The sequence below is a fragment of the Chamaea fasciata genome, unplaced genomic scaffold, assembly GCF_029207755.1.
Source record: "Chamaea fasciata isolate MVZ Bird 193981 ecotype frontalis unplaced genomic scaffold, bChaFas1.0.hap1 SCAF_20, whole genome shotgun sequence".
Taxonomy (NCBI): Eukaryota; Metazoa; Chordata; class Aves; order Passeriformes; family Sylviidae; genus Chamaea; species Chamaea fasciata.
The window spans coordinates 8,979,217-9,007,070 of record NW_027094105.1 but is presented as its reverse complement, the minus strand read 5'-3'; the positions used below and the strand labels follow the sequence as shown (position 1 = coordinate 9,007,070).

Sequence of the window (27,854 nt, the reverse complement as noted above, 5' to 3'; positions counted from 1 at the left end):
AGAGGGAACAACCCCTGCTCCAACTAATCCTGGGGAAAACCAACTGCAGGTTGCCAAACTGATTCCATTTCCCTGCAGGGATCACAGCCCCTGGGACTGAGGGAACAGGTGATTCCCCACACATTTCCCTGATTTCAGGTATTCACACTGTGCTCTGAAAGGACAAAAATCCCATTTTCTAAGCAGGGATTTTTTAGAAGTGACAGCAGCTCAATTATCAGGGTCAGATGACTTCATCAGTGCTACACCACCAGGATTTTCTGTCCTTGGGAGGGAAGGGTTAAACATGAAGCCACTAAAGCCACAGTCAGAAATCCTCTGCACTCAGAATTCCAGAAATTTAACCCAAACCTCAACACTGACTAGAAAATTACCAAAATTCTGTCACTGAGTGACTCCACAGATCAAAGGAGCCCCAGCAGACAGATTCAAGAGTCTGATGAAATAATTCCTTCAACTATTTCCCAATTTTCTGAGAGCTTTTTGGTCCCACTGCAGTCAGGAGAAATAAGCTCTTGCCACAAAGTTATTGCAACTCCTTGCAGGTTGAAGCTTTCCCAAACAGAACAGCACATCTTTAAAGTGTATTAGTTCTTGGAGGGGATGAAGTGTCACACCAACAAAAGCACACATGAAATAAAAAAGGAAATCAGTTAATGATTTTTATTAAATTTCAGTGTTTCATAAAATAAATATGGTTTATAATATCAAACAGTGAGAAATAAAGCACAAGCATGAAAAGCATGGTAACAAAAGTTACACTCATGACGGTGTTTAATACTTAGCACTTTAGAAACCATAAAGCCTTTAAATTATTTACAAGCAGCGAACTATCTAACATAATTTACAAAGTTGCAGCAGCCTAGTCAGGGAGTCCTGGAAGGGGAAAAAAACCACGGAGAGACTGCACTGGAAGCCCTTCACTTTGCTCTACCTACCCAGCACTTCATCCCATCCCCTAATCCCCCCTATGTACAATAACTCTCTGCACCTTCCATCCTCTCCAAGGTCAATAATTACACTGGATTTAGAGCTCAGTTCCTCTCGAGGACAGGGCAGGACCTTCTGCACTCGAGAGACACAAATTCAAGTAACACTTCAAAGAAAAGTAAACATGTGCAAACCCAAGTCAGAACCTACAGGAGCTGCAGGTAGTAAGTGTCAAACCCAGGGAGCGGGAGCTCGTTAGCAGATTAAATTAATTAGGGAATAGCTACAGAAACCTACTTGGGAACCGGCTGGGGCCAAGAATGAGACGTGGGAGTGGTTAAAAATAAAAAATAAATAAAAAAAAAAGGAACTGCAAATATACCCTGTTACCACAGACAAAAAATTTAATCTGCCGAAACACAAAGACTTTTAAGGTCATAACTCAAGATTTAATATTTCAACATGAAAAGAAATCCAAGCCATTCGACTTATTTGGGCTTTTGAAACAAATGCAAATGTCTCTGTTTAAAAATCGCTTTCAAATGAGAAAAACAAATCAATATATATTAATATATCACCCAAAATAAAAAACATAACACACTCTTCATTGTAGAGCATGCTGCTCATTCAGAATAAAGACAGGACAAAGAAAGTAGAATTACATTTCATGATGTAATAAAAACATTAAAATCTGTGATCATTAAGTGCACCGTCGTACAGGAGTAGCGTGCTCAGAGTGGAAATCTTCTATACCTACCAGCATCCACCTTTATTAAAGCAAACAAATCTTTAGGACACTACCTGAAACTGAAATCAGTAATGACTGGGCTCCATTCAGCTTGCCTTAAGTTTCAGCCAGGCACATTCCAGCTAGTAGCACCTGTTATGCCTCTTCATGATTGTATTCCAGAGATCTTTATATCTGTGAACCATTTTTTATATTATTTTTTATTATTATTTAAGAAAAAGACTGGCTTTTGCAATCCTTGCAATGCTTATTCCTACACAGATCCTGCGAGTAAACTCTGTTCTGAGCAGCACAAGGTGGGGCTTTTTTCAGAAATCTGAGAGCTGGACTTAGGTTGGCAGTAGATACAGTACAACAACTGGATGTATTCAACAGTTCCTCAAAAAGGTCTGAAAGGAAGATTTCCCTAAAGACTGTTTAAAAAACCAAACCAAACCCAAAGCACTTCACCCCAGATCTGTTCAATCCTTCTACCCAAGTTCGGAGCTCGCCAACTTTTAAGAACGCCAGGAAAAAAAGAGGGAATGAGGTGGAGAGGAAAGAGAATTAAATTATTCCCAATTTGTACCGATGAAAAGCTTCAAGTAAAAGGAAATCCACTTGTTCAAGATCTTGCTACATGCACAGTCCCTCATCAGCTGAAAGCCACAGTAGTTAGCATTGGGTGTAACAGCAGATTGATCATTCATAAAAAAAAAAAACACTGGCAACGTTCCTTCATCCTCAAGAACTTGCATCCACGGTTCTTCTGTCCCGAAGCTTCTTAAAAAATGTCTCTGGTTCTGCACATTTCAGACCAAACTGGAGGAAAATGGTAAACATGTCTTCTGTCAATGCAATCCCAGTGAGCCAACCTTCTCTCTCCCCAGGGGCTGGGTGTCATTTCCGAGTCTGGCTCTTCTTTGGCACCGCGGGTCGCTTGGCTTGCCACAAGTGGTTGTGGATGGTGAGAGCATCCACGCTCACCGACATGGTTTTGGCTGGGATCACGTTGAACTGTTTTCTGTCCGAGCTGTACTTATAGAGTTTATCAATCATTTTCTTGGTGATGCTCTTTGGCCCTGTCCCAGTCAGCTTGTAGATCTCCTCCGTGTCGGGGTAGTAGCAGTAAAGTGCTCGGAACTGGCAGCCGGCGTCACGGAACAGGATGATGTAGTGGTTGGCATCACATTTCTCCAGCTCCTGTAGCAAAGACAACCAGGGACAGCGTAGGGATGCATTTCCCACACTCAGCAAAGCGTTTCCGAATAGGGAAAGAGTTTTGGTTTACCTCAAGATATTTTAGGAAGTTTACTGAGATTTTTCCACACCCTCCTGGCAGTGATTGGCTCAGCACCAGCACAAGAGAATGGATTGGGCTCTGAGAGTGTAGCTCAAAGCCTCTTGGTGATCTTAATTGCAGCAGGCCAGAATATCCCTCCTAAACCATTCAGTATTTGGGAAGGGGCCCAAAGAAAGAAAAGGGCATTTTGGAGTGTTTTAGCAGGGTGTCAAAGGTTTTCTCAGCTTTTCCTTTGTTTTCTGTAACGTTTGTTATTTTGTTATTTTGTTTTATTAAACCTTTTGCTTTACAAAACACCTCTGAAGAGCAGTCTGGCTGAAATTAATTTTAGCCACTTCTCTGCAAAGGCTGGACCCTCAGAGATTGATACATTTCCACATGGTTCATTACACTCTGACCACCTGCTAACCTGTATCAGTACAGGGGTTGTTCACGGGGAGAATCATGCCAAGCTTTCAGCTGAATAGTTGTTCCTCTTAACATAATTTCCTCTTTATAAATCTAAAAGCAGGACTCTAAATACAGGATTGTGTTTTTCCACGTGAAAAGCAAAAAAAAAAATGCTCTACACAGCCACGTTTTAGGAAGTGGAATTCACACAACATATCAGTCGGATTATGAAATCAGCATTACAGACCCATGTGATTGAGAGTGCATTAATAATTTTAACGTTTACCTCTAATATTGAGTTCTTATGTGGTTCATTCACTTTTCCAGCAAGACAGCAGTGAGATATAGCGTTGTGAATAATAGGTTTGTTGGATTTGCTGCTGGGTTCCTTAAATAATTTTGGACCTAAGGAAGATAAATAAGTCAAAATTATCTGCCTGATATTTATGAACACTAAGATTTTCATACAAAGTGAAAAAAAAAAAAAGGAAAAAACCTCATTATTTTTCTAGAATGACTTACTTTAAGAGATATTAAACAGAACAAAATACACCTGACAACTTCTCAAAAATAACATGAAACACATCACAGGTTTTCCTGACCCGGTATTCATAATAAATGAATAAAACAAACTAAACAAAAGCAAACTAAACTAAAACAAAGCAGGCACCTGTGTATTCTGCCACTGAGGCAATAGAAGATGCTGTGGAAGCGTTCTCCCAGTCTCTCTCTGTGTTTCTGCTGGGATTTCTGCTCAATATGGGTAAGGACTCCATTGATTCAACTCTGGGAGGGAAACAAATAAAAAATTATATGCCAAGATTTTGGGGTATATCTCACAAAAATGCTGCTGTCCCTGAAAGGAACAGATTCTTCTCCCTTATCCCCCCCAGAATATTCAGATTCTCCTTGCTAGAAATCAAAGCAAAACTCTGCCTCCTCTGGGAGAAAATAAAAAAATAGCAAGTTTGTACAGAGCACTGCAGTTGGCAGCCACATAAACCAGAGGAATTCAGCAGTGCTGACTGTGCTCCTCTGGCAGTGAGGGGAAGCAAACAGCACCGAAGCCCAAAACTGTTTCACCCCCAGAGAAACCCAAGAGAACCTGGCTGTACCTCTGTGAGGGAGTGCCACCAGAGTGAACACTTTCAGGCTCAGTTGTTGCTGCTGAGGCCAAAGACAGACTGGAACCAGACTGAGCACTGCTCAAATTATCAGCTACAAAAACAGGAGAGAAAACGTCAAACACATTTGGTTACAGCAGATTTGAAACTCGGGGAGAGCCGACAAATTCAGATTCTTACGTGTAGAAGAACACTTTGTGCCTGAATCACTGTAAGATTCCTCACGATGGACTGACTTTGGCCTGGGCTTTTTGGGCTTGGATTTGGGCTTCCCAAGCCCTTGCTCCTCCAAAATTTGCTGCTGTTTTTTCCTTAGATATTCCTGCTTGATGAGTTCTCGCCGAGCCTTCTCCTCCTCTTTCCGTATCCGGTCCTCCTCGGCTTTTCGGCTGCCAAGCAAACACAAGATCAGTGCACTCAGCATGGAACAACTTCCTCAGCTTTGAAAATAAAGGGAAATAATTTTTTTTTCTGTGTGTCATTACCGAGCTTCATCCCTTTTCTGTTCCACCTCAGCCTCCAGCTGCTGCTTCCTCAGCCGAGCCTCCTCGGCCTTGCGCTGCTGTTTGAGAAGGAACGCCGCGCGTTTTTTGGCCAGCTCATCCTCTGCCTTCTGCTCATCCTGCAAAATCCAAAGGGATAGAGATTTTAAGGAATAGCGGACAAAATATTAAGCTGGACATCATAAGATTGCTGATGATTCCAGGAAAATTTGAAGAAAAACAATTACTTTTGGAAATCTTTACATTTTTAGAATTGATGAATGTAAATCAAAACCCCTCATTGCTCAAGAAAAAGTTAAGAGACAGTTTTAGTGCTCCCTTAAGTTTGTCAGGAGAAAAAAAGGGGCTCATCTTACTCTGATTGTTTTTAAATATCTTTAATCATGATAAAACCTTCTAGACCTGCAAAGTACAATGCAACTATGATGTGGGCCAGGATGGACACCACAAATAATCCCAGAGCAATGATAATCAGACAGAATTAATCACACTAGAAAGACCCCAAAAGTTAAATTCCCTGAGATTGAGACTAGTTTGACTTTCTTGAAAGAGAAACTAAAAGAGGAAGTATCATCATGTCAGCACATTTGCAGTATTGGCAATAATCATTGCTAAGCACAAATTAAGACATTAAATGTTTTAAGAGCAGATCTCTCTGTTCTTCCAAAAGTAATTGTTTTCCAGTGCAGCTTTTTTTATATCCAAATATTGCAGCCAATGAGGGTTGTGCTCCATCAGGAGACTGGGAAACACCAGTTCTAATGCTGGCTGAGTGTGTAACAGGAGCCAAAGAGAGAAAGGTAACACATTTACCTTGAAGAAAAAACCCACACCAGACTTCTGATCACCTTCACTAATCATATCCGTGGAGCTATCCTGGTTTTCAAGTTCTCCTTCATCTGGAGCTTTTAAGTCAGACAAATCTACTTCAATGAGATTAGCCTTGCTTCTCAGGGGCTCATCCACTGGGACATTTTCTTTTCCTGAGCCATCAGAAGAATTCAACCCTGCTTCCTTGAAGCTGTTATTCACCTCCTTGCTCATTTCAGACAGAATATTTGCATCTTTGGAGGTGGAGAGAACAAGTGCCCTTTGATTGCTCTCATCATGAAGTCTATAGGTATCAAAGAAACACTTCTCTTGGGAACCACTTCCATGATCAGGACTGCTCTCCAACCCCACTTCCGTGGGCGTCTTTGCCAAGCTATTGGGTGGGAAAGGTCTCAAATGTGGGAGGTTTTCTAGGCTGGGAGTTGGGGTTTTGACACGTGCTGAATTCTGCTGCCTGTCCTTAGGGACTTTGAGCTCTGAGGGCCTTCCTGGGCGGGGGGTCCTCCCTTGGCCGAGCCGCGGCGGTTTCCGCAGGCTGTTCATTCCAGTTGGAGACAGGGGCTCAACAAAATGAATGGAAGGTTTCACCTTTTGGTCCTGAGAGTTACTTCTGGTTCCTGGGGATGGCACTGTTGGGGATTTCATGAGCAGCTCCTGCTGCTGGGAAATCTTTAAGATGGCCTGCTGCAGGGTGCTGATTGTTTCATTCAGCTTCTCGATAGAAAGATCACATTCATTTATATCTGCTTCAGTCACGTTGTCTTCTAGGAGGGCAACAGAAATAATTTTACTTTTCTCCAAATCGTGCAGAGCAGCAGGGTCTTTTGGTTTGTGTTGCTCAGCAAAAGCCAGGCCCTCCTGCATTTTTACTTTTGCCACTTCTTGAGAATCGTTGAGCATTTCTTCTCTCTCCTCCTCTTTCACAAGAAACTCCTCAGATTTGGAACCCAAAGAAACTTCATCTAAATCTTCCCCATTGTGCCGAGAATATTCTTTTCCAAAATGTTCTGGTTTAAGAGGTTGTGGACCATCAGGAGATTTCCCTTTTTTAACAACATGCAGGAAAGCTGCCTTGCCCAATTTTAGTCTCTGCCTTGCTGATAAGGCTTCCATCTTCTTCTTCTGAGCCTCTATGGCCCTGCGTTTCTCTTCCAGCTGCATGTGGAGCTGCACCAGCTCCGAAGCTAAAAGATTCACATTGTCTTTGTTCTGCCTGTTGGGGCTCTGCTCTCGCTTTTGTTTCCACGTGGTCAGTGGTGCTGGGCAGCTTTCTGACCCATCTGGGGTGGTTTTTTGGGAACTGCTCGTGCTGGACTTGGTCTCGTAGCTGTTGAGCCTCTGGAGTTTCCTCTCAGCAAAGCTGGTCATGCGGACGCTGCCGCTGGCCATGGACACGCTGCTCACCTGGGAAATGGTGCTCAGGCACGGGCTGGAGCGGCCGCTGGCATCGTCCTTGTCCTCGTGCTCCTTCACCTTCATATCCTCCTGCAGCTTGGCAGATTCCTCCTCACCGATGTATTTAGCGACTACAGGGTGGTTGTCCATGGCCACCAAATCCTGGTCAGCATCCTCCATGTCCAAGAGATCTGGCTCCGAGTCCTGTCTCACCATAGTCCAGGTTGTGTCCTGAACGTGCAGGTTGAGACCTTTCCCATAACTCACACTGACTTTACTTGTTACCTCATCGTCAGGTTTAGCAGCATGAAGAAAGAATCCTCCAGTGGATAGCTCCTGAGAGGAAGGATCTAAACTGCTACTAGCCAAAGGTCTGGAAGCTTCTACACCTGCTTCCCCCAGGGCCACTGCATCTGCAGAACCGGCATCTGCAACTGGAGTGAAATCAGAGCTAGAAATTGGAGTAAAAGTCCTATTGAGGTCATGCTCACCATGACTGCTCGTCGCTTTCTTGCGGAGCAAAGACAAGTGTCCTTCATTTAACCTCTTTGTTACAAAACTCCTCTGCTTCCCCTCCCCACACTCATCCTCTTTATTGATGACCTGTTTTTCCTTGGCTGGTTTCAGGACCGCAGGCATTAAAGGCTCCAGGTAAAAACTCTCGGGTTTGCTGTCTGTAGGCTCGCTGTTTGTTTTTGGAGACCACGCTGTGGCCACTATGCTGGGCACCCTGGCTGCTGCATTCTGCGCCTCAGGGTCACCACGGTTCGGCCTCTCTTCAGACCTGATGATTGCAATGAGCTCTTCATCTTCATCCTCCATTTCTACGTTGTTCAGCAGGCTCTTCCCGTTCGCTTTCACCGATGGAGGGTGGGGCTGATTTTTGGGGGTTACATTGACAATGTTGGAAGCAAGACTGTCCTTGCTGATGGATCTGGCCAGGCTAATGCTGTCACCAGAGCCAGGGTCCACATCAGTACTGGCAGAATGATGAAGGGCAAACGGTGTTGGCTGAGACAGAGGCCTAGAAAAGATAAGAAGAATCTCCTGACACACTCAAGCATGACAAGGTACAATTTGTTGAAATAAAGACCATGATACAGACAGCTAAAATTGTTGTTTTATTTTAAAAAGGCATCCTGTATCACAAGTGACCAGCAAAACCAAGCAGCAACTTCAGGCACTTCCATTTTCAACAGCACCTCCTGAAAATCACATCTGACGTATTTTCAATTGCAAATCTAAAATCAGCCAGCTCTGAAAGTGCACATAAAGAGAAAACAAAATTAAGTGACTGTCAGTGCAGTTCTAGGGCAGTGATACCTCATTACCACGATCAATTTGTCACAGTAGCACTTCGTCAAGCAACGCTGTAATAAATAAATAAATGCCTCCCTCACCTGGGTTTCCTCTCTGGCCATGCCAGAACTGCCCCTCGCGGCTGCCCATCGACACGGGTCAGGGAATTCGAACGGTGCCGATGGCCTGAAATGGGTTTTAATTGATAACAGTTTAGAAATGGTCTTTAAACCAGCACTTTTACCTCAGTTAAGAGCAAATATAGAAACAGAATCAACTCCTTCCCCAACAGATGGCAGCAGAAAACAGATTTCCTGCAGCTGCCACCAGACACAGTCAAAGCCTGAAAAAAACTAAAATCCACTAAGTTTCTTAAAAGCTCTTTAGGATTTACTCTAACTCAACATGTTCACCCACTTGTGTTACTGCAGTTTAATTCAATTCTAAATCACTTCTAGAAATTACCTTATATTTTAATTAATTATTTCATGGACATTGACAGTCATTGCCTGCTGAAAGGCAAATTCAAATTCAAGGCAGACTTACCAGGGCTGTCCTCTCCCTGTAAAGATTTTTGTTGCTTTTGCCTCAAAGGCAGCAGTGGATGGGAAGGGCTGAAGGCAGGGCTTCCTCCTTTGCCACTAATTCAGAAAAGCAAGGACTCATTACTACAAAGAATTTTTTTTTCTGTTAAAAAATGTTACACTGCTAAGTTACCCTCACCCTCATAAAAATGTAATATCATGAATTTTTAAGTAGTTCCTTAAGGAGAAGTTTTTCACATTTCACATTTTCACAACACAAAAACTTATTACTTGAAATTAAACAAGTTTCTAAACACAGTGGATTTAAGACATCGCTTATGTAAATAATAAACTCAAGACAAAGTAAAGGCTGAAATAACTTAGAGGTCACCATGAAATTCATGTCAGCTGAAAACCCTTTTCATTAACCTTCCTGCACATCAGATCATGTTGAAGTTTGTTTTCACAGAACCCCAGAATGGTTTGGGTTGGAAAGGATCCTGAAGACCATCCAGTTCCATGGACAGGGACACTTTCCACAAGAGCAAGTTCCTGCCCAGCACTGGAGCCCCTTCAGGTCACTCAGTTTGTGGCAAAATGACAACATTCAGCAGCACAAACCCCCAGGTTATCCAAAGAGAGGCAGAAAGTGAAGGTGGAACAACACAAAGGCAGACTCACAGGTAGTCAGGCTCCTCGGGGTGCAGGTAGTACCTGCTGCAGGCCTCAGGGGCTGCCTGGGCTGGGGGCTGCAGCTCTGCTGGGCTTGGGCTGGCAGGAGTGGCCAGGAAACTGCGCTTGGTGGCGTTGGAAATGGGGACAGGGGGCCGGCTGCTCTTCTGCTGCATCACTGCCTTGACTGGGCACAAAGGGACAGCATCAACACGACTCGCAGTGGCCAGGGAGGGAGCAGGACAGCACAGGAGGCTCTCAGATAGCACAGGGTAGAATGGGAACAGTCTACAGTGTAATCTGAAGTACTGGTCTTTATTTAAAATATCTATCTACTGGTGAGCTTAATGGAAGTTACAAATTAATAATTAATTAGCGGGTTTAGGGGAGGGGAAATTACCTGTTCAGAAATTATCCAGCCAAAAAATTTAAACTCAAGTGGATTTAGGACTAATTTTCCTTCCACTTTACTGCTTTTCAAAGATCCCCTTTATAAACCTTGGGTATAAATATAAATATAAACCTTATAAACCTTGGGTATAAATAAAGCTTCCAAGGAAACACCACTAGGCAACAGTTTCACTGCAATGTAAGTATGTAAGTATTATGTAAATATTTTCTAAATAACACGCTACCAGTTATCTGTGGTTACAAACTTACCATCTTTTATTTCCTGGATATCCCTAGGTTGTACAAAGTCTGGTTTGACGTTCTCAAACCACCAGAAGAGCTCTGCAATGAACACCATGACATTAGGCTGAAACAGAAGAAAAGGAAAGTTACACCTCACATTAAGGAAACACTCATGATTAACCCACATTTTATTGAAAAATATGCATTTTGTTATGTTTCTTACCTTTAAAACCAAAGGAGCATACAACATGTCCTCCAAGGTGAGGTAAAAGCATTTGTTTAGGTACTCATTTGAGAACTCTCTCAAAAGCTGAATGTTATAGAGGCTGTCTGCAATTGACGTCACCTCCTTCAAACAGATATCTGGGAAAGGGAGAGAGAGGGCTGAGTAAGTTCTGTCCCAAGGGATCACCCTTCCACCCCCACCTCACAGAAACACTAAATACTGAACTGCACACACTCTACACCAGCACTGGATATTTACTGGCTACCAGAGTCATTTCTCTACCTGCTCAGTACCGGAGGGACAGGAAAAGGAGGAAGAAAACCACAGAGAACAGTATCAGTTCTGCATTCATTTCTGAATCCACGGGGGATTCTGTCTATCACAGGCACAGAAAAGGTAAACAGGCTACAGAGAACACACATAATGACAAAATACAAAAGCAATTAAAACCAGACATCTTGATTTGCATATAATAAAGGGTTACTCCTAGGATTCACAGTGCTGATTCCTTCTAAAAACACTCAGGAGCTCTGCAAGGTACAACATATCTGAGAATTTAAAAACCAATACAAAACGCTGATTTGCAGAAGTTAATGCAACAAGGACATTGGTTCATTAAGAAAAACACTCTCTGGGGAAGAGAGCTCAAGTTTTGCAATGCTCAAGAGTGAAAATTTCTGCAGATTGAGAGAAACTATTTCAAAATCTAGATTTTAAAATGCCAAGTTATGCCAAGAAAAACATGAGAATGATCAGCTGACAGTGATGGACATGTACTCCATTTTTATGGCATTAACTGAGCTCATTTTGAGCAAAGAAAGGCACATCATCTAAAACTGGAAAAGAAAGGATTCTTTTGTAGCTCAGATAATATACAGAACACAGTCCTAAATACAGTAGGTAAAAAAAAAAATCCATGAGAGATTCTTTTTTAAATGCAGATTCCATATCTGACCTGCCTCCAACCTGCCATAGTCCACTGCCCATTAAATGTGCTGCATTTTTAATTTTTCATGTATTTCTAGTTCAGCTTTCCAAAGCCTGAAAGCCTTTCATAAATTCCTTTTATTCCCTCAAAACCTTTATTACATACCATCCAGTTTCATTTGCTCTGGACAATAATAGTGAATCACAGCTAGAAGAGCAGCACCATCGCTACCATCCTTCATCAGATCTTCCAGCACAGGGAAATAGGGTAACTGCCTGCTGGACAGGTGGTCCCTTCTGTAACGCACCTACAGAGAGAAAACAAGGGCTCACATCATGCTGAAGAGGTAAAAAGATTAAAAAAAAAAAAAAAAATCCCCCAAAAAAGCAAAGAAAAGGAATCTGTGTTAAGCCTTGAAAGCTCTTTTCGCTGGATCCTTTCTGCCATTCTGCCCCAAGTCAAACCCAGCTGACAAAGTTGTGCTTTTCTCCCCGAGAAAGCCAATTCTGAAGGAAATGGTGTTTCCCTTTTAATCCTAGAATGGTTTGGCTTCGAAGGGACCTTAAAGATCACCTTAACCCAACCTCCTGCCATGGGCAGGGAACCTTCCGCTAGGGCAGGTTGCTCATCTGCCATTCAGTCTCCTCATGCCCAGCAGCAATCCTTGCTGCCGGATTCCTCGCTCCATTCACACGTTTTAACTTATTACAATTATTAAATTCAAAAACCCTTCCACACAGATGCATGAATGCAGCAGATCCAAAGAAAGAGACATGAGGACCTGCATGAAGACACTTGAAGCTTGGGAAAAACGAAACAGAGCAAAAATAATCCTGATGGGCTGGTGATCTCTCATACCTTACCCACATCCATGGATTTGCTGTCGTGTCCACAGACAGCAAAGTTCTCTCAGAGAGAACCAGAACATAGCACATCTGTGTGCAACACAGGTCTTGTGCAAAAATAAAAAAACCTGGCCTTTTCCAAAAGAGTCAGAGAGGAGGAGGCCTTGATATCCCCAGCAAAACTCTCCTTGATTTACTACAGATCAAAATCAAGCTCTGGTGCAAACCACCCCGCAGCCCTCAGGGAATTTGGAGCTGCCAAAGCCAGTCAGCTGAAGAACAAATCTTGGCATTGCTTCTTGCAAGTTTTGCAAGTTCCAGGGTTGCTGTTTCCTGAGCATCCAACACACTATGGGAGGCTGTGTCTAAACTGAGCAGCAAAGCAGGTGGGAAAGCAAAAGCAGAACGTACTGCAGGGCCTGGCAGAAACACCTGGCAGTGCTGGGGGAACATCCCTTGGACACCTCAGGGCATTGATGGCTCTGGGATTGAACAGAACCTCTCGTCTGCTGCGCAGACACACCAACCACACATTGAATCATCAGAGGAGAGCTGGGTTTTACCAAGGGCATCCTACACTTCCCAAGCCAGCCTGGGAAAGCTCTACACAAACACACACACTCCTAGGTGTCAATTTAGGATGGCACAGGCTGTGAAAAAATCTGTTCAGAGCAATGAAGAAGGCTTGGAGCAAGGAGAACCAGTTTCTTCTCTTTATTTTGCACATGCTGTGCTAAGTTTCCCAAGGAACTCAAAGCTATCTCTGCATGCTAATGCTATTTTTCCTGTCCTTTTCCCAGGTGCAAATTGGGTTGTTTTTTTTTTTTCCCCAGCCTGGAGCACTCCACGAAGATGTAATGGAATGGGAATCATACTGTACCACACGAGCATATTCCACTGGTTCCAGCATGCAGTGCGATAGGGCATGCATCAGATCAGGCTTACACAGAGAGAAACAGTGAGATATAGGATGGTGATTATTCAAACAAGAAACAAATCAAAGGCATCAGCATCATCCATTATGCACTAAAAGTGTGGTTGTTAAGTCTGGCAGAGTAAGTGTGCACACCAAGGTAAACTGGTTAGCTTGAAGGGGTCAGTATTTATCCACTTAAAGTAAGCATATTAAAAAAAAAAAAACAAACCCTTGAGAAATTCTTTTTCAACTTTAATTCCTCCCGTAGTTAAAGCAGATACAAATATTTCTTTTCCAATAGGCTTAAATGGAATTTAAATCAACCACAGTCAATAATAAGAACTAAAATCTGTAAAGATTCCTTGTTTCTTTTGGTTTTGGTGAAAAACCCCACAAATTTATCAAAGGGTTTTTTTTTATGGACTTAATTTAATTCCTTATTTTTTGCTCAGCCGTTATTCTCTTAACCCTTCAGTCTTTTTTACTGAAAACTCTGAATTGTTCCTTATTTGTAACCCTCCTGCCCATGCATACAATGAATGATATCTGTATGCAGTAATTGCAGAAATGGTGCTTCTGAAAATGAGATCATTCCGTATTAAAAAAACCCCAAGCAAACATAACTCACAAAATAAAAAAAAGCACAGAATTGACAGGATCTGACAACTTTGCAAAACCTGGCAGTAAATCATTAAAATCTAACTGGACTAGAGGTGAGACAGCCTTTGTTTACCCCTTCCTTTAATTTCAGATATTTAAAGTTTTTACTCCAGCCCACAGATCTGGTTCAAACAGAGGATTAGGAGGCTGCAGTGGGACTGAGCTCTCTGTGGGAAGGCAGAGAGATCATGGGGAAGCTGCCTGATCACACCTGCCTTTCCCAAGTGCTCTGCCCTTTGGAATTAACAACTGAGATAACAGCTCATCTTCCCAGAGAGAAAATGAGTAACAGCAGCTCCAGCAAGGGCAGGAGAAAGGGCATCAAAGCTAAGGAAAGCAAAGGAACAAAGGAAAATCTCTGCAAGTTGAAATAATAAACCCAGAAAACTCTGACAAAAGAAGGCAGGATTTCCAGAAGCACGATTTTGTTGTTGGGGTTTTTTTTTCTTAATAAATAGTGGAATTGATATTCCAATTTCATACTTCAGCACAAAGAAAAATCAGTATTTTGTTCCAATGTGCAAACTTGTCTTCCCTCTCTCTGTGCCAGCTCCAGGCTCCTTAACTGAGCACACAATCCCAGCAACTGTCCCTCCAAACTAGTCTGGCCAATCTCCTGCCCCACCTCAGGGAACAGCAGTGCTCTGGCTCTGACAGATTTACAAATCTGCACCAGAGCAGGTGCAGGAGCAGCGTAAGAGCATTATTTAAGCACAAACATGAGAGTATCTTAACTATGGATTCCAAGATTAGGCAGCCCTTTAAGCCGCCCAGCTTTTCCCTCACCTCAGTGCTGTCATCAGCTCCTACTCCCAACCAAACCAAATGCAATCATTTCAACTGGTGATTTTCTAGTTTTCTTTTATTGCCACTCCCTCACTCCTGCAGTGTGGAAGCAGTTCTGAGATGCTGCAAAGTGAGTATGCTGTAATGCTGTACAGTATGCAGAAAGCACGCCATGAGAACGAAGCCTGATGACCCAAAAGCTCACACAGGTGTTTTTTTCAAAGAGCAGCTGAGAAGCATTGGAATGGAAGCAAACACTCTGAGGGAAGTTTCAAAAGCCATGGTTTTGTGGATGACAACTGGTGTAAAAGTAGTTCACTTACAGGTACTAATTTCCAATACCATTTGGAAGGAGACTGCTCAGGAAGCAAGGAAAGGAACGTAGGAATAGGAAAGGAACATCAGCAAGGCAAGTTAAAAGCAGTAATACTTAAATGCACTTCAGCAATAAACACTTTCATATTTCAGAGGGCTCGCTGCCTAGAAATTTAGATTTAAAGGTACTAAAATGAGACCCAAAAGCCAATAGGGTCAAATGATTCAAGAGATCCTTTAGAGCGCAGATCAACTTGTAAATTAAGCAGTTCTTTTCTGCTGAAGGATATTATTTTCCATAAAAGGCACATAAAAAAACCTTTGCCACTAACATGAAAATTAAACAACTGCGCCTTGTTCATAGGTCACACTTTGAGCCTTTTGCCAATTTGAGGAAAGAATAGATTATTTGTAACTTATCTTAAGGGTTTATGAAATCACAAATTGGGAGTTCAGACAGACATTATGTTGGAGAAAGACCTTTTTGGCATTCTCCAGAAATGAAAGTGTGCTACATTTTGCAATATTAGTGCATTTTGATATAATTTCAAGGGAAAAAGCTGGAAAAAAACTACAAACACACATATATAACATTTGAATGCCAAGAGTATCCTTCCTAGATAGAACCTGAATAAGTCCCTAAATACACATTAGACAGACAACCCATGCAAAAAGAATATGCCCCAAGAGCTTTCAAAATATATAACATATATTTTGTGCTGTGAAAGCTGAGTCATATTTACCCACATACAGCTGATACAGGTTATTTCAGTTGAAACAAGTTGTTCTCATCCTACTGAAACTTAAAGGAAAGTCAGAAGATACCAGTGGGCTTCAAAGACAAGGAAGGGCACTGATGACAGAGACAAAACAAACTGCATGCAGAAAATCTCACTTTTGAGGAGCCCTCACACTTCTCTGGCAAAGAAAATACTGATTTTAAATCCATTCATCATCAACACACAGTATCATAACTGAAGACAAATTTGTTTTACCTTTTGATGTCCTGGACTTTCCATTAGTTGCTGTTTTAATTTAATCTCTTTCTCTGTTATCTCTCTCATTTTAAGGTTCACCTAAAAGGGCATAGCATGGAAAATGAATTAGGATACACCTGGATATGTTCCCACAAGTGCCCTCCTTGCTCCTGTCACTTAATGGTCAATTCATGCTACAAACATAAAAAGTTCATAGAAAAACATGGTGCAGCAGTTTTCTAGACCAACTCTCTATCAGCAGTAACTGAAATCACAATCCTGGGTTTGCAAGGACACGTTCTCTTTGGAATGTGACTCTTGTCACTCAAACGAATTAGAGTAACTTAACTGCTCCCCTTGCAAAAATTTCAGCATTTCTGTTAAATGTTCCATCCAGTCAGAGTTAACTCCATCCTCTTATTTAGCATGAAACAGTGAAACTTCACCTAAAAAACCCCTACCAACCAAAAAAAAACCACCTCACAGAAACTTGTCTGAATAGAAAGAATCCAATTTCTACAGTTTTTCGAAGTTACTTCCTGATTACCTTCTTTATTTTTAAATGTACCAGCTTTATTCTTCCCTAAAAAAAAACAAGTTGCAAAAGTAAAAGGAGATGATATAAATGTACAGGTAAGACACGCATCAGGATCTGTTTTAAAAATCTGAAAGGCGACAAGAAAAGACAGGCAGGCTTTTCCCAAAGCAAATTTTACCTTGTTAATCCAGAAAACCATGGCGTCCTCCAAATCATAGGGCAGTTCTTTTGAGGCACTGAACGTAGAGAAACGCTTGACACTGGCAACCACCTTCTCAATGCTGATCATTTCTACAGTGTAGGCCATCATAAGAGCATCAATCATTGCCATATGAGAACTCTGCGAGAAGAAAAACAGAGGGGATTGGAAAATAAAATCCCTTTTAAAAAACGGCACGTTCTAAGTGTATTTAAACCAAAACACTCCTAAGGTTAACGACCTAGAAATCCAGAGCTCCTCGCCGTGTTTCCCATTTTAAACAGCGTTAAATAAGAAGGAGCTGATTAGGTGGGTTTTAATTAAGCTCACCATTTTGATTGGTGCGGAGCCCAGGTCAGACTCAGACACGGGTGTATCATCGCTCTCCATGACGTAAATCCCCTTGCGAGACAGCGCCTGGATGACGGACTGGTGTCCCTGCAGGGCGGCCACCTGATCCCCCTTGAGGATGAGGCTGCAGACGCGGCAGTAGAGCTCGCTGGAGAGCAGCAGTTTGATCACGGGGGGTTTGATGTGCTCCTGCTCGTACTGGTCGATGTAGAACGGGTCCTTCAGCTCCTCCGGGACGTTGTCTGCAACAGTCAAGTGATTGGTGGATGTCAGTGGGTTTCCTATTTTATTTTGGGGATTATCAGTGTTTAGATCACTAAAACAGGTGTCAGATGGGCAAGGTTTAGCCACACCTTCAAAGCAAAATCTCGAAGTATCCACAACAACCGGATGACTGCAAGGCTCTGTCACCAAGAAGGTCTCGCCAGTCGCAAAACCAAGCCACCAAATTTTTGATGAATTCTGGGAACTCAGAACGAAAAGAACAAAATATCTGACTAAAACCTTGAATGTTTTACAAACCAACCAGTGAGCTGATTATCTGTTTTTTTTGTCAAAAGCACTCAATCAAACTATTGCAGCTTTCAGCCTTTAAATAATTCAAGCCAAGGAAGCAAAACCACTCCATTTGGATTAAGCAGGAACTTTAAACCAAGTCTAAAATTGAACTTCTGCCTTGGCCCAATTTCCAGAAGTTGTGTTGGGATTTTATCAAACTGAATCTAGACCCTGAGTGTAGAAATTTAGAAGAAGTTAAAATCAGCAGCACAGAAGGCTTCGCCCTAGCCATGAACACATTTTTACTACTCCCCAGCACAGCTCAGAGCTGGCAGGAGAGAAAGGCCTTAACAACAATTAATATTCCAATCACTCTAAAGATGTCCGAGACATCTCAAATCCATCCCTTGCTCTATATCCCAAAAGAAATCCTTCTCCTCATACTGGGTAACCAGCCTGGAAGCTATTGATCTTTATAGCAACTGAGCAGAAATAATGAGAGTCTGCAACTCCATGAAAAATATTTTCTAGCCTCAAGTGTATTGTCTTAATAGAACCCTGACATTTCCTAAATCTCCAACATAAAATTCTATCTAATCCTATCCAGTAACTCTGAATATCTTTCCCCAAAGTCACTTAAGCAGTTCATTTTAAATATATACATCCACACTTAAAAGAATTATTAATTTGGCAGCATGTTTACTTTTCATTCAGCTCATTTCCAGAATAATTAAATTTCCCTACTCCAAGAAACTCCTACACATATCTCTGAGCTGCAAAATAAGCCACACGATATTAGTACACTGCAGAGCACTTGATGTTCATAAAGAAGAGGAATGGAGACAGGGTGTTATTGCATGAGCCACAAGCACATCTCAAATAAAAATATGCAGCAAACCAGTGCTGTCTAACAGCTCCTGCTAGTCAGACAGTGCTGGCCCTCTTTTTCAGAATGGGAAGAAAGTTTAAAAGCTTTCTGAAGTTTTTTTGAAATGAAGATGATTATTTTTCCTTTCTGAGACATTGAACGTGACTTTCTGCTGAAGATGGTTGGAAGAGACACAATCAAACTCACTGGCACTACCTAAGTAGTGTTTGTTAACATGGCTGTCCATTTTTAGTGAAACACGTAATAAATTCAGATATTTTTAATCTTCTTAACATTAGTCAACCTGACCTAAAATCAAAGGCTGTTGAAAGCTCATTCCAGTTAATGGCCATTTCCATTTCCAGATAGAAAACTCAAGCATCCATTTCTAAGGAAAGATCCAAAAATCCAAATGCAAAGTGGCTCGTATAATTCAACATTTTAGTTCATTACAAGCAGCTACACCTTTAACAACCAAAGACACGTTGCTTTGTACTAGAATTATTTGTGAAAGGAAATAATACAAGCTCATAAAATATCCATGAAGTCGTACATCTCTGGCAGAGCATTAGCACCACTCCAAATTTTAAAGGCTTTTTTAAAAAAAAAAAAACGACACAAAGAAAATGCAAATTCCAAAAGTCTGAAGCACTTGGATGAGGGGTTTAGGTCTAACACCTGCTCTCCACCAGCTCCTCTGCTGGGGAAATGAGGTGATTGCCTGGAATTGGGCTGGGATGGTGGACAAAGAGCCCTGAAATCCCTCCAGGACACCTCCTGCCCCACGATCCGGATTTTCCCCGTGATTTTCCCTCCTCCACAAGGTAGAGAGACTGTGATTATTTTACAGACTGTAACCACAGCAAGGGAAAAGGTTTTTCTGCACCACTAACATGCCCAGGAGGGAGTCAATCTATAGGATTGGGGTCTTTACACACATTATTAACACAGGGGAGGCCGTGGGAGCTGGGGCTGAGTCTCCCATGTGACAGGGGCAGGCAGAACTCCCACATCAATTTCTGATTAAACCAGCTCCATTTCAATGATTTTTAAAAGCCTTTTCTAGCACTAAATGGATCTAGTTCTTAGTGAGGAGATTCCATGTCACAGAAATCAATATGTTGAAAAAAAAAAAAACCCCAAACAAACAACCCGAAACACACAAACACAGAACAAGAAAAAAAAAAACAACAACAACTTGTATCCTGTCATTTAATCTGAAAGTTCAGTCAAGAAACCTGAAATCTTTTTCTTTTATACTGGAAAATCCTCTAATTTCATGTTTCTGATCTCCACATAACTGCTTAAGGACTGAATGGATTTGGATTGACCAGGATTAAGGGTTGGGCTGGGTGGGAATAACACTTAGTACCAGGATTAATAATTTGACTTCCTACTATCACAGGAAGTTATTCATCAACATTAATCCTCCCATAGTTGCAACTTATTTCACTGTAAACACTTGCCCCGGTTTATTTTTTACATCAGTACAGTCTGTCACACATAGGAACAGTCCTGTACCTGATTTATGTCCTGATTAAAGATCCACAAAAAAATTAAGATATAAAAACCACACCACAGCTCAAGAGTGACAATGCTAATTTTACTATTTCATTCAATAATATTTGATTTATTTCACACTGGACATAATGGCAGGCACAAATAAATGAGAAATAAATGGCAATGCAAAGAGGATGCTAAATAAGTGTATCATTCTGAGCTGGGAAACTTCCAAATAGAATTGAAGTTGTGTACTCAATGCAGTTGACTCAAATGGGGTAACACAGAACCGACAAAAAAGGGCTTTAACGGAGAGGTGTCCTCAATATTTGAAATCTGCATCTGAAAGTGCAACTGAAGCCACTGATCTTACCTTTCACACCTGTTAATTATCCTTCCCTGTAGCACAATGCCACAGAAAACACCTGCAGCACCCAGGGCTGCTCATTCTCCCTAAAAATGACAGAATTGCCACGCTGCCAGAAAGCTCAGGAATAAAAGTTGTCACTTTGAGGGCAATTATAGCCCATCAGAGTTAATCCAATGCTAATTAATCACGCACCATGGACACACAAGCTATCACGGACACCTTTTCTCCCCAGTTTTTATGGATCAGACAAACCAAAGGTGTCACAGGCTTTGTGCTTGCCTCACATTACAGAATGTGCCAAAGCTCTCTTTGAAGAAAATGTCCCAGGCTTTCCAAGCCCCAGTTTCCATCAGCATCTTTTCATGACCTATAACTGAACTTCGAGGTTAGAAAAGTTCTGTTCATTAAAACTTGAGGTTTTACACGTTTATGCCTTGGATTTTGGAAAAAAAATTGACATGAAAAATTAACTTCTGGGAAATCATCACCTAAGCTGGAGCTACAAAAATTTCTGCTCGTGCAGTTTAACAAATTAAAGGAAACCAGATTAAATCATGTCTTTTTTTTTTTTTTTTTTTGCTTATAAAGAAGCCTCCAATACAATCCTTTCATTCAGTCACTCTTTTGGTCTGTTCCATGGTATCAGTGAGTTCTGAGGTATCAAAAACTGTCAGTTCTGAGTATAAATCACCAAGCACAAAACCTTTGAGAGGATTACAAAAATAACTTAACCAGCAACAACTGTCAAGAGGGACAATTATTGCCAGACTCTCCTTGCTTCAGGGGAGGGAGCGTTTCTTTATCATCTCACTTACAAAAACCTGTTCAAAGACAACCACCTGATCATGGCTTGATAAAGAAAAATACAGCAATTTGAACAAATTTGACTTATCCCTTGAAGTGACGGGGTGGATCCACCCCAGATGTTATTTTACCTCCAGAAGCACGAAGAACTGGTTTCACATGGAAAGGGAGCCAAGCTGTCCTGGTAAACAGCACAGAGCTTATTCAAATTCTGAGTAGGATTTCGTTAGTATCAGTATCCGCTCCCAGAATTATTCAGCACTGGGTGAATGTCCAAGCTGAGCACAAACTCCACCTTCTCAGCACTAAGACCACCAGAATATAAACATTTTGTGTCTCTTCTTGTTACAGCACCGAATTCTCAAGGCTGTAACAGGACACATGAAAATTTACGTACAACAGGCAGGAAAACCCCAAGCTAAAGGTTTTGCAAACTGCTGGGAGAGTGACTGCACTCATTGCCATATCTTTTGATCAAGGATAAAGCCACAATCCTGGATCAAGCAGGAGAGACAAAATAATAATTATGGAATCCTACACCCCTGTAAACTTCACACAATGGTACTTCAGTGTTTATGGAACAGGTGCTATTAAAGAAACAAACGTTTAACTGTTAATATTTGCTAAACACAACAGCTTTACTTAGAAGGATTTTTACTATCAACCTGAGGAGAAAGCTGACAAAAGACAAGCAGGGAATCCAGGGATTTAGGGAATTTAGGAAGCATCCTCACACTGCTTCTACCAACTGTGGGGAGCAATTACAGCACTGTAAAACCTTATTTAACAAGTAAGGTCTAAGTATTCAAAGACCAAAACCACCCAAACTTGCATTTCTATTCCAATGCATTCCATTAGTCCTTGGCTGTCCTGCCTGCATCTTGCCAAAGGTTTCAGGCTACTGTCAGCATTAAGTCTGGAAACTATGTAAAGCTCCCAGCCCTGATAAATAAGTAAAACCCATCAGATCCCTTTTGAAAAATCCGAATTTTGCAAGCTGTTTTACAGAACCGACAATATTTACTGTGGAAAGGGTTGCAAAGAACCCACTGCTCACAGCAAACTGCAACACTGACACACTTCCATATCCTTCAATACCTAAATTTTAATATTATAGCCATGATGATGGAAAACATAATTTCTACACATAAACTAGCGCCACGTGAAATCTGCTGGGAAATCAGGATTTTTCCTTGTCATTGTCCGTTTTCCCAAATAAAATCGTGCTGAGTTTGTTCTTTCCAACTGCTCAGAGCCCGAGGGGCCAGTGGGGCTGAAGGGGCAGGTCCACTTCCCACTGCTCTGCCTGGCCTCATTCCTGCTTGGATCATTCCAACCACTGTGGAAAAGTGATCTCTCCATGGAGGGCTTGCCAAGCCTCCCACGCTCACCCTCTGTGAGCTGAAGTTCCCCACACTCAGTGGCAGCTTTGCTCCTCAACCCTTTAAAAATCAGGAATCAGAATTCCCTGAAGTGGCCCTTTGGTTCTCATCAAAGTTTGAGCCCAAAAAAAAAATGATTCTGGTCTTATTCAAGTCCATTTTCTCAAACCACTGCCTCAGCTAAAGGGACTTAGAATCTTTCCAGGGTACAGAGGGTTTCCAGATGTGCTCAGAGTGAGAGCGATCCATGTCAGGACTCCCAGATTTATTTAGGGAGATGGATGACAGGGAATGGAGAAAGAGCTTCCCTCATGACATCCTTCCCCCTCTGCTTTCTGGAATTCACACAAACAGTTGTAGGACTTCCCTCTGGAGCCCATCTGTGCCAGCCAGGCATCCAACACAGCCAGGAGCTGCAGGTTTCCAGGAACAAACCATCCAGCCCAATTCCTGGGCAAGGTGAGGAGTTGTCTTGCAGTGTTTGTGTAGCTGCACAGTTGTCTGGCTATCAAAATTCTCTTTTCATGGCCAGAAGGTGAAAAAAAAAGAAAAAAAAAAAAAAAGAAAAAGAGGACAGCATCATCTTGCATCATCAAATAAAACAAAGCCCAAAGTAGGACTTAAAATTATTTGTCATGCATGCTCCCAGTGATTTGTCCTTGAGGAAAAGAAAAAACAAAGGATGAAGAATTTTCCTATTTAAATGCCAGCTTAGAAGTTGAGAATTCAAATATCCTTTAACAGCAAAGAGAAAATGCAGTTGCAGGTAGAACCTGCAGAGATGAATGACTTTCTCTAACAGTCTACACCAGCATCAAATCCCTGCTCTTGACCCTTTCCACTCTGCACCACGAGCTCAGTCTTACCCAGATGAAAATGAAAGGTACCAGAATCTGGAGGATTAAGGCACAAAATTATGTCAATTCTTAAATCAAATCCAAATCTAACATAAAAAAAATTCATTCACTTGAAGGCAGTTATGGAAACCTTATCAGGTAAGAGTTACTTCAGAACAGAGGTGTTTAATATTACAAATAGATAAGCTTTTTTTTTTACCAAATTAACCAGAAATGTCTAAAATAATAAAGTGTCTTCAAACCCCTTAATCTGCATAGTGAGATTTTAAATAATAAAATCACAATTGACTGTAGCTGCCCAAGACTCACTTAACAACATCTGGTATCTTAAGACAAAAACACAACCCTGGGAGCTGACAAGTAATGTGTTAAATTCAAGCATTATTCAAAATTATAATCACACAGGAAACCTTCTTAAACCCATCTCTCTATGAATTAAAGAGGCTTATAAATTTCTAGGGATTGTGCAATGCTATTCCAGCAGTAATGGCTAACATGTGACAGAGACTTGCAGGAGCCATTTCAAAAATCAAACTACATTTCCACGGGCCACAGTCCTGCAAAGACACACACAGACACCAACCCTCATTCACTGGGAGGGAAAAACTACTTTTTTTTCTATTGTTTGTGGCATTTAACTGTTGTTATTTGTAATCTGAACAAGCCTAAGGATGAACATGCAAGGATAATATCTGGCAGAGGCTGCTGCAGCCAGAGATCCCAATTCTGCCACGGGAAAAGCTGTTTCATTTTAGCTTTTAGTCACAGGAAAGCCAAATACTTTTACAACCTGCGCTGTCAGGAGCATAAACAGACTTGCCATTAAGCAATTAACTGGTCCAAGAGGTTCAGGCAGAACCCTGAGTGCTGGAGCAGACACCACCCAGCAGCAGCAGGAGGCCAGGGAGCTCTCTCTGCAGCGTAGGAGCCGTGCCAGTCCCTTCCCATTTAGGATCAGCTCTCCTTCGAAACAAAGTCACAATATAAATAGAGCATCCCCAGCTCGGGAATAGCCCTTTTATTGTGGATGGCTAAAAAGTTTCAGGAAATGTTACAAACAATTCCAGTAACTGAGAAATATTTACATCAGGAAGTGCCTGTGCTGTTCTTTTAAGTTATCAACGTTCCACTGACACCCTCCCCAAATTCCCACATTTTCAGGCGTCATCTGATCCGTGGGGTTTTTTTTTTTTTTGCCTCTTGTTGCTTACAACAAAATACACTAAACACTGTAAACTCTATGAATTTATTCTTTTTTTTTTTTTTTTTTCCCCACAATCACCAAGATGAGCGGGACACTGACAGGGCTGGAAATGTTTAAGAAGAAAAATAATTTATAAAAAAATATTCCAGCGAGGATTAATATTTAATGGCAGGAATGGACCACTTTTCTTCAGCCTTGTCACCAAGTAAGCCAGAGCTAATCCATTAAGCATATTATGAGTTTGGAGAATTAGACTTAGATTAACAGGGCCACCTCATTTTCCAAAACAAGCCTCTATACATGTTTTTATTATATCTTTTGTTCTGGATAAAACAGACCCATGCAATACTTTGCATCCTGTTTCTTCATAACGAAGCCACTTATACTCGAGGTGTATCTTGTACATCGAGACAGATCTAGTTCAAAACAAAAAAGCAGATTTCAACAGCTGCCAAGAAAACACTGTACAAATATACTCGAGGAATATTTATTTTTCCACGTTTGACAGTAAAAGTTTATGACAACGTGAGGGAAGAAAGAACTCCTCCATCCCCTACAACCTGCTTTTTAACGTCACAGCGCCCAAACTACATCTGCTCATTCAACATCCCTTTCCATAAAACAAAAACGTGGCTGAACATAAATGGATTGTTTTTTAGAACATTTGGGATGTAAAACCGCGATCTGACAGAAAAAAGAAGTCCTGACTGAGCATACAAAGGGTATCAAGGGCCCAGCATCTGTTGGACAAGACGACCAGACAAGGAAGAACCTAAAACCTGGAGGGACTTGGGGCCTGCAAGCAGTGACATAAAGCTCCGTGGAACAAAGTCTGCTTAGCTAAAGCAAGGATTTAAACATTTTGAGGCAGGAAATTCTTGCCAAGCACCATCTGGGAGCGTTCACCATTAGGTCTGCTGATTCAGGGCATCTCATACAGTCCCGTTATTCCTGTTTAAAGGTACCAGCAAAGATTGAGTATTACAAGAGAACAGGCTGCCATATTATTGATATTTAAAACAAAGCCAAATTTAATTACTCCTGAAACAGCAGGGGAGACAGAAAAAGCAAGAACAAAATCAAGAATGACTTCATGACAGAGGTGATCTTACCTATTCCGTAGGCTTTAGCACAGATCCATTGTAGATTAGCAGCTATTTTTGCTCTGGCTGAATCATAGAGCTCCAAAGGGACAATCTCAACTGCACTATCTGTCAGAGCATCCATTTTTCTTCTGGTACTATCTCCACCCGCACAAACATCAACATCCACCATCTAAAACAAAAACAAAAGGCAGAGACTTTTACACGAGCCGACGATTCTACAGCCACACAGGAGAGAGGGGCTGGCCAGGCTGCACACAACAGGCCCGACATCCTTCGGGATTTCCATCGGGAGGGCTCATGCAGCGATTCCGAACCCACTCGGAAATCAAAAGGCATCGGAGCCCGGGGCGAGCATCCCTTTTTTGTCAAGGGCAGGGCCCGGCTGGGCGAGCCCCCGGCCGAGGCAGCGGAGAAAGGCGCAGCCCCGTCACCTGCCGACGGGATAAAGGAAGGATGGGGCTCTCCCGAACAATGCGGGCAGGTACCGCCGCCCCCTCCCCGCCCGCCCAGGGGCCGCGCCGGGGCCGGGGCAGAGCCGGGGCAGCACCTGCGGCTCCTTCCCCCGCCTCGCCCCCGAGAAGCAGCACAGGCTCCGTGCCCGCACGCCCATGGCCGGGCCGAGCAGCGCCGGGGGCCGGCGGCGCCCCCTCCCCGCATCCCCGCCCCACCCGGGCGGAGGAGGAGGCGGCGGCGGCGATGAGGGCGGGGGGAGGCGGGGGGCGCAGCCCACCCGGCGCCGGCTCCGCGCAGGCCCCCGCCGAGCCCCCGCCGCCGCCGCCGCTCCCCCCCGCCCGCCGCGGCCTGCAGGCCCCGCCGCCTCACCTTGCCGCGCTACCGCTGCCTCATCCCCGGCTCGGGAAGAGGGCACGGCGGTGCCCTGAGCCCCGGCGGGGCGGGGATGGGGAGGCTCGGCGGGCCCGGCGCCGGTGCCGGTGCGGGAGGCACTGGACGGAGCCGCCGCCGCCGCCGCCGAGGGGCCGCGGCTGCCACAGCGCTCGGGGCCGCGCGCGCGCGCGCGCGCGCATGCGCCCGCCTCCCGCCCCGCGCGCGCGCCCGCGCCCTCTCCGTCTCTCCGATCCCCCCCCCGCCCCCCCCCCCGCCCTTCCCGCCGCTCCCGCCTCGCCCGGACCGGGGCGCGCGCGCGCGCGCTCGGCGGGAAAAGGGAGAGGCGGGAGGGAGCGGGGCAAAGGAGGCGGGAGCGCCTGCGCGTGCGCGCGCGCGCCAGGCAACCGTTACCACGGCGACCGCGCGGGGCGCGCGGACCCGCCTCTCACGGCCCCGCCGCCCGCACGGTCCCTCACGGAGCCACAGCCCACCATGGACCCACAGCCCCTCACAGAGCCACAGCCCACCATGGACCCACAGCCCACCATGGACCCACAGCCCCTCACGGAGCCACAGCCCCTCACGGACCATCCTCATGGAGCCGCCCCACCTCACAGACCCACAAGCATCACGGTGCTCCTGGCCTCGCAGCCCTGTCGCCCTCATCCCCTACCCCATCTTGAGGGGCAGGGCTGCTGGGGGAGCGCCGCGGGCCGCCCTGTGGGAGTCATGATGGAGAAAGAGCGTCTTTGGTTAAAAATGGGGGAATGAGAGCGACTTGAGCCGTGTCCCACTCCAGTGACCTTTCAGGAAGGTCCTGGCCCTCCTAAGGAGGTTGACAGGAGGTGGAATTCGGGCTGCTGAGCCCCCACCCCATCCTCACCCCACGGGGTCACAACCCCTTGGCATCTTCCCCCAGCCTTCGCTTTGGATGCAGGAAAGCACAGGAATGCCAAAGAAACTGTCTGTCCACAAAAATCACCAGCTGTGGGAACCTTTAGGTGCGTGATAGATTCCTCTGTACCAAAGCAGTCATTTTCTTAAGTGAGGGAAGGGTTGAAATTTCTCTCTGCTGTCAGCACGGCTCAATAAAACATTTGGTTTATATCAAAAAGTATCAGCAGTACTTTTCTTCATGGTATTACAAATAATGTCCTTCAAGATTTGCTGAGTTACTCCCTGCTCACCATCAAAGGACTCAAGGATGGTTTTCAGGACAAAGCCTGACTTACACATCTTACGTTTCTTTGCAAAAGGAGAATTCCTTTCTCTGCTTTATGTCATGATCTGCAAGAAATATGTGACAGGTTCAAGATGCGGGGGATTTTTGTCTTGTCTCCCAGCCCTGTCTAGAGGCTGCTGTCCTGC

General features: G+C 43.5%; 1 protein-coding gene across 4 annotated transcripts; it reads right to left on the bottom strand.

Annotated features, from left to right (window-relative positions):
- Positions 1-649: 649 nt before the first annotated feature.
- On the bottom strand, positions 650-26,582 carry CAMSAP1 (calmodulin regulated spectrin associated protein 1). 4 transcript variants are annotated; one of them, XM_066201007.1, is made up of 19 exons: positions 26,484-26,582; positions 25,668-25,830; positions 17,052-17,314; positions 16,701-16,862; positions 16,003-16,083; positions 15,016-15,048; positions 11,651-11,792; positions 10,555-10,694; positions 10,359-10,455; positions 9,708-9,885; positions 9,049-9,143; positions 8,604-8,688; positions 5,791-8,227; positions 4,960-5,096; positions 4,655-4,863; positions 4,466-4,568; positions 4,021-4,136; positions 3,637-3,755; positions 650-2,860 (listed from the first exon to the last, which is right to left on the bottom strand). In XM_066201007.1, the coding sequence occupies exons 2-19, from the start codon at positions 25,828-25,830 to the stop codon at positions 2,558-2,560; spliced, it is 4,863 nt and encodes a 1,620-aa protein (XP_066057104.1). In that variant the 5' UTR covers positions 26,484-26,582; the 3' UTR covers positions 650-2,557. The 4 variants fall into 4 exon arrangements, with proteins under 4 accessions (XP_066057104.1, XP_066057105.1, XP_066057106.1 ...); XM_066201008.1 differs by lacking the exon at positions 26,484-26,582 and adding an exon at positions 26,209-26,222; XM_066201009.1 differs by lacking the exon at positions 15,016-15,048.
- Positions 26,583-27,854: the final 1,272 nt, after the last annotated feature.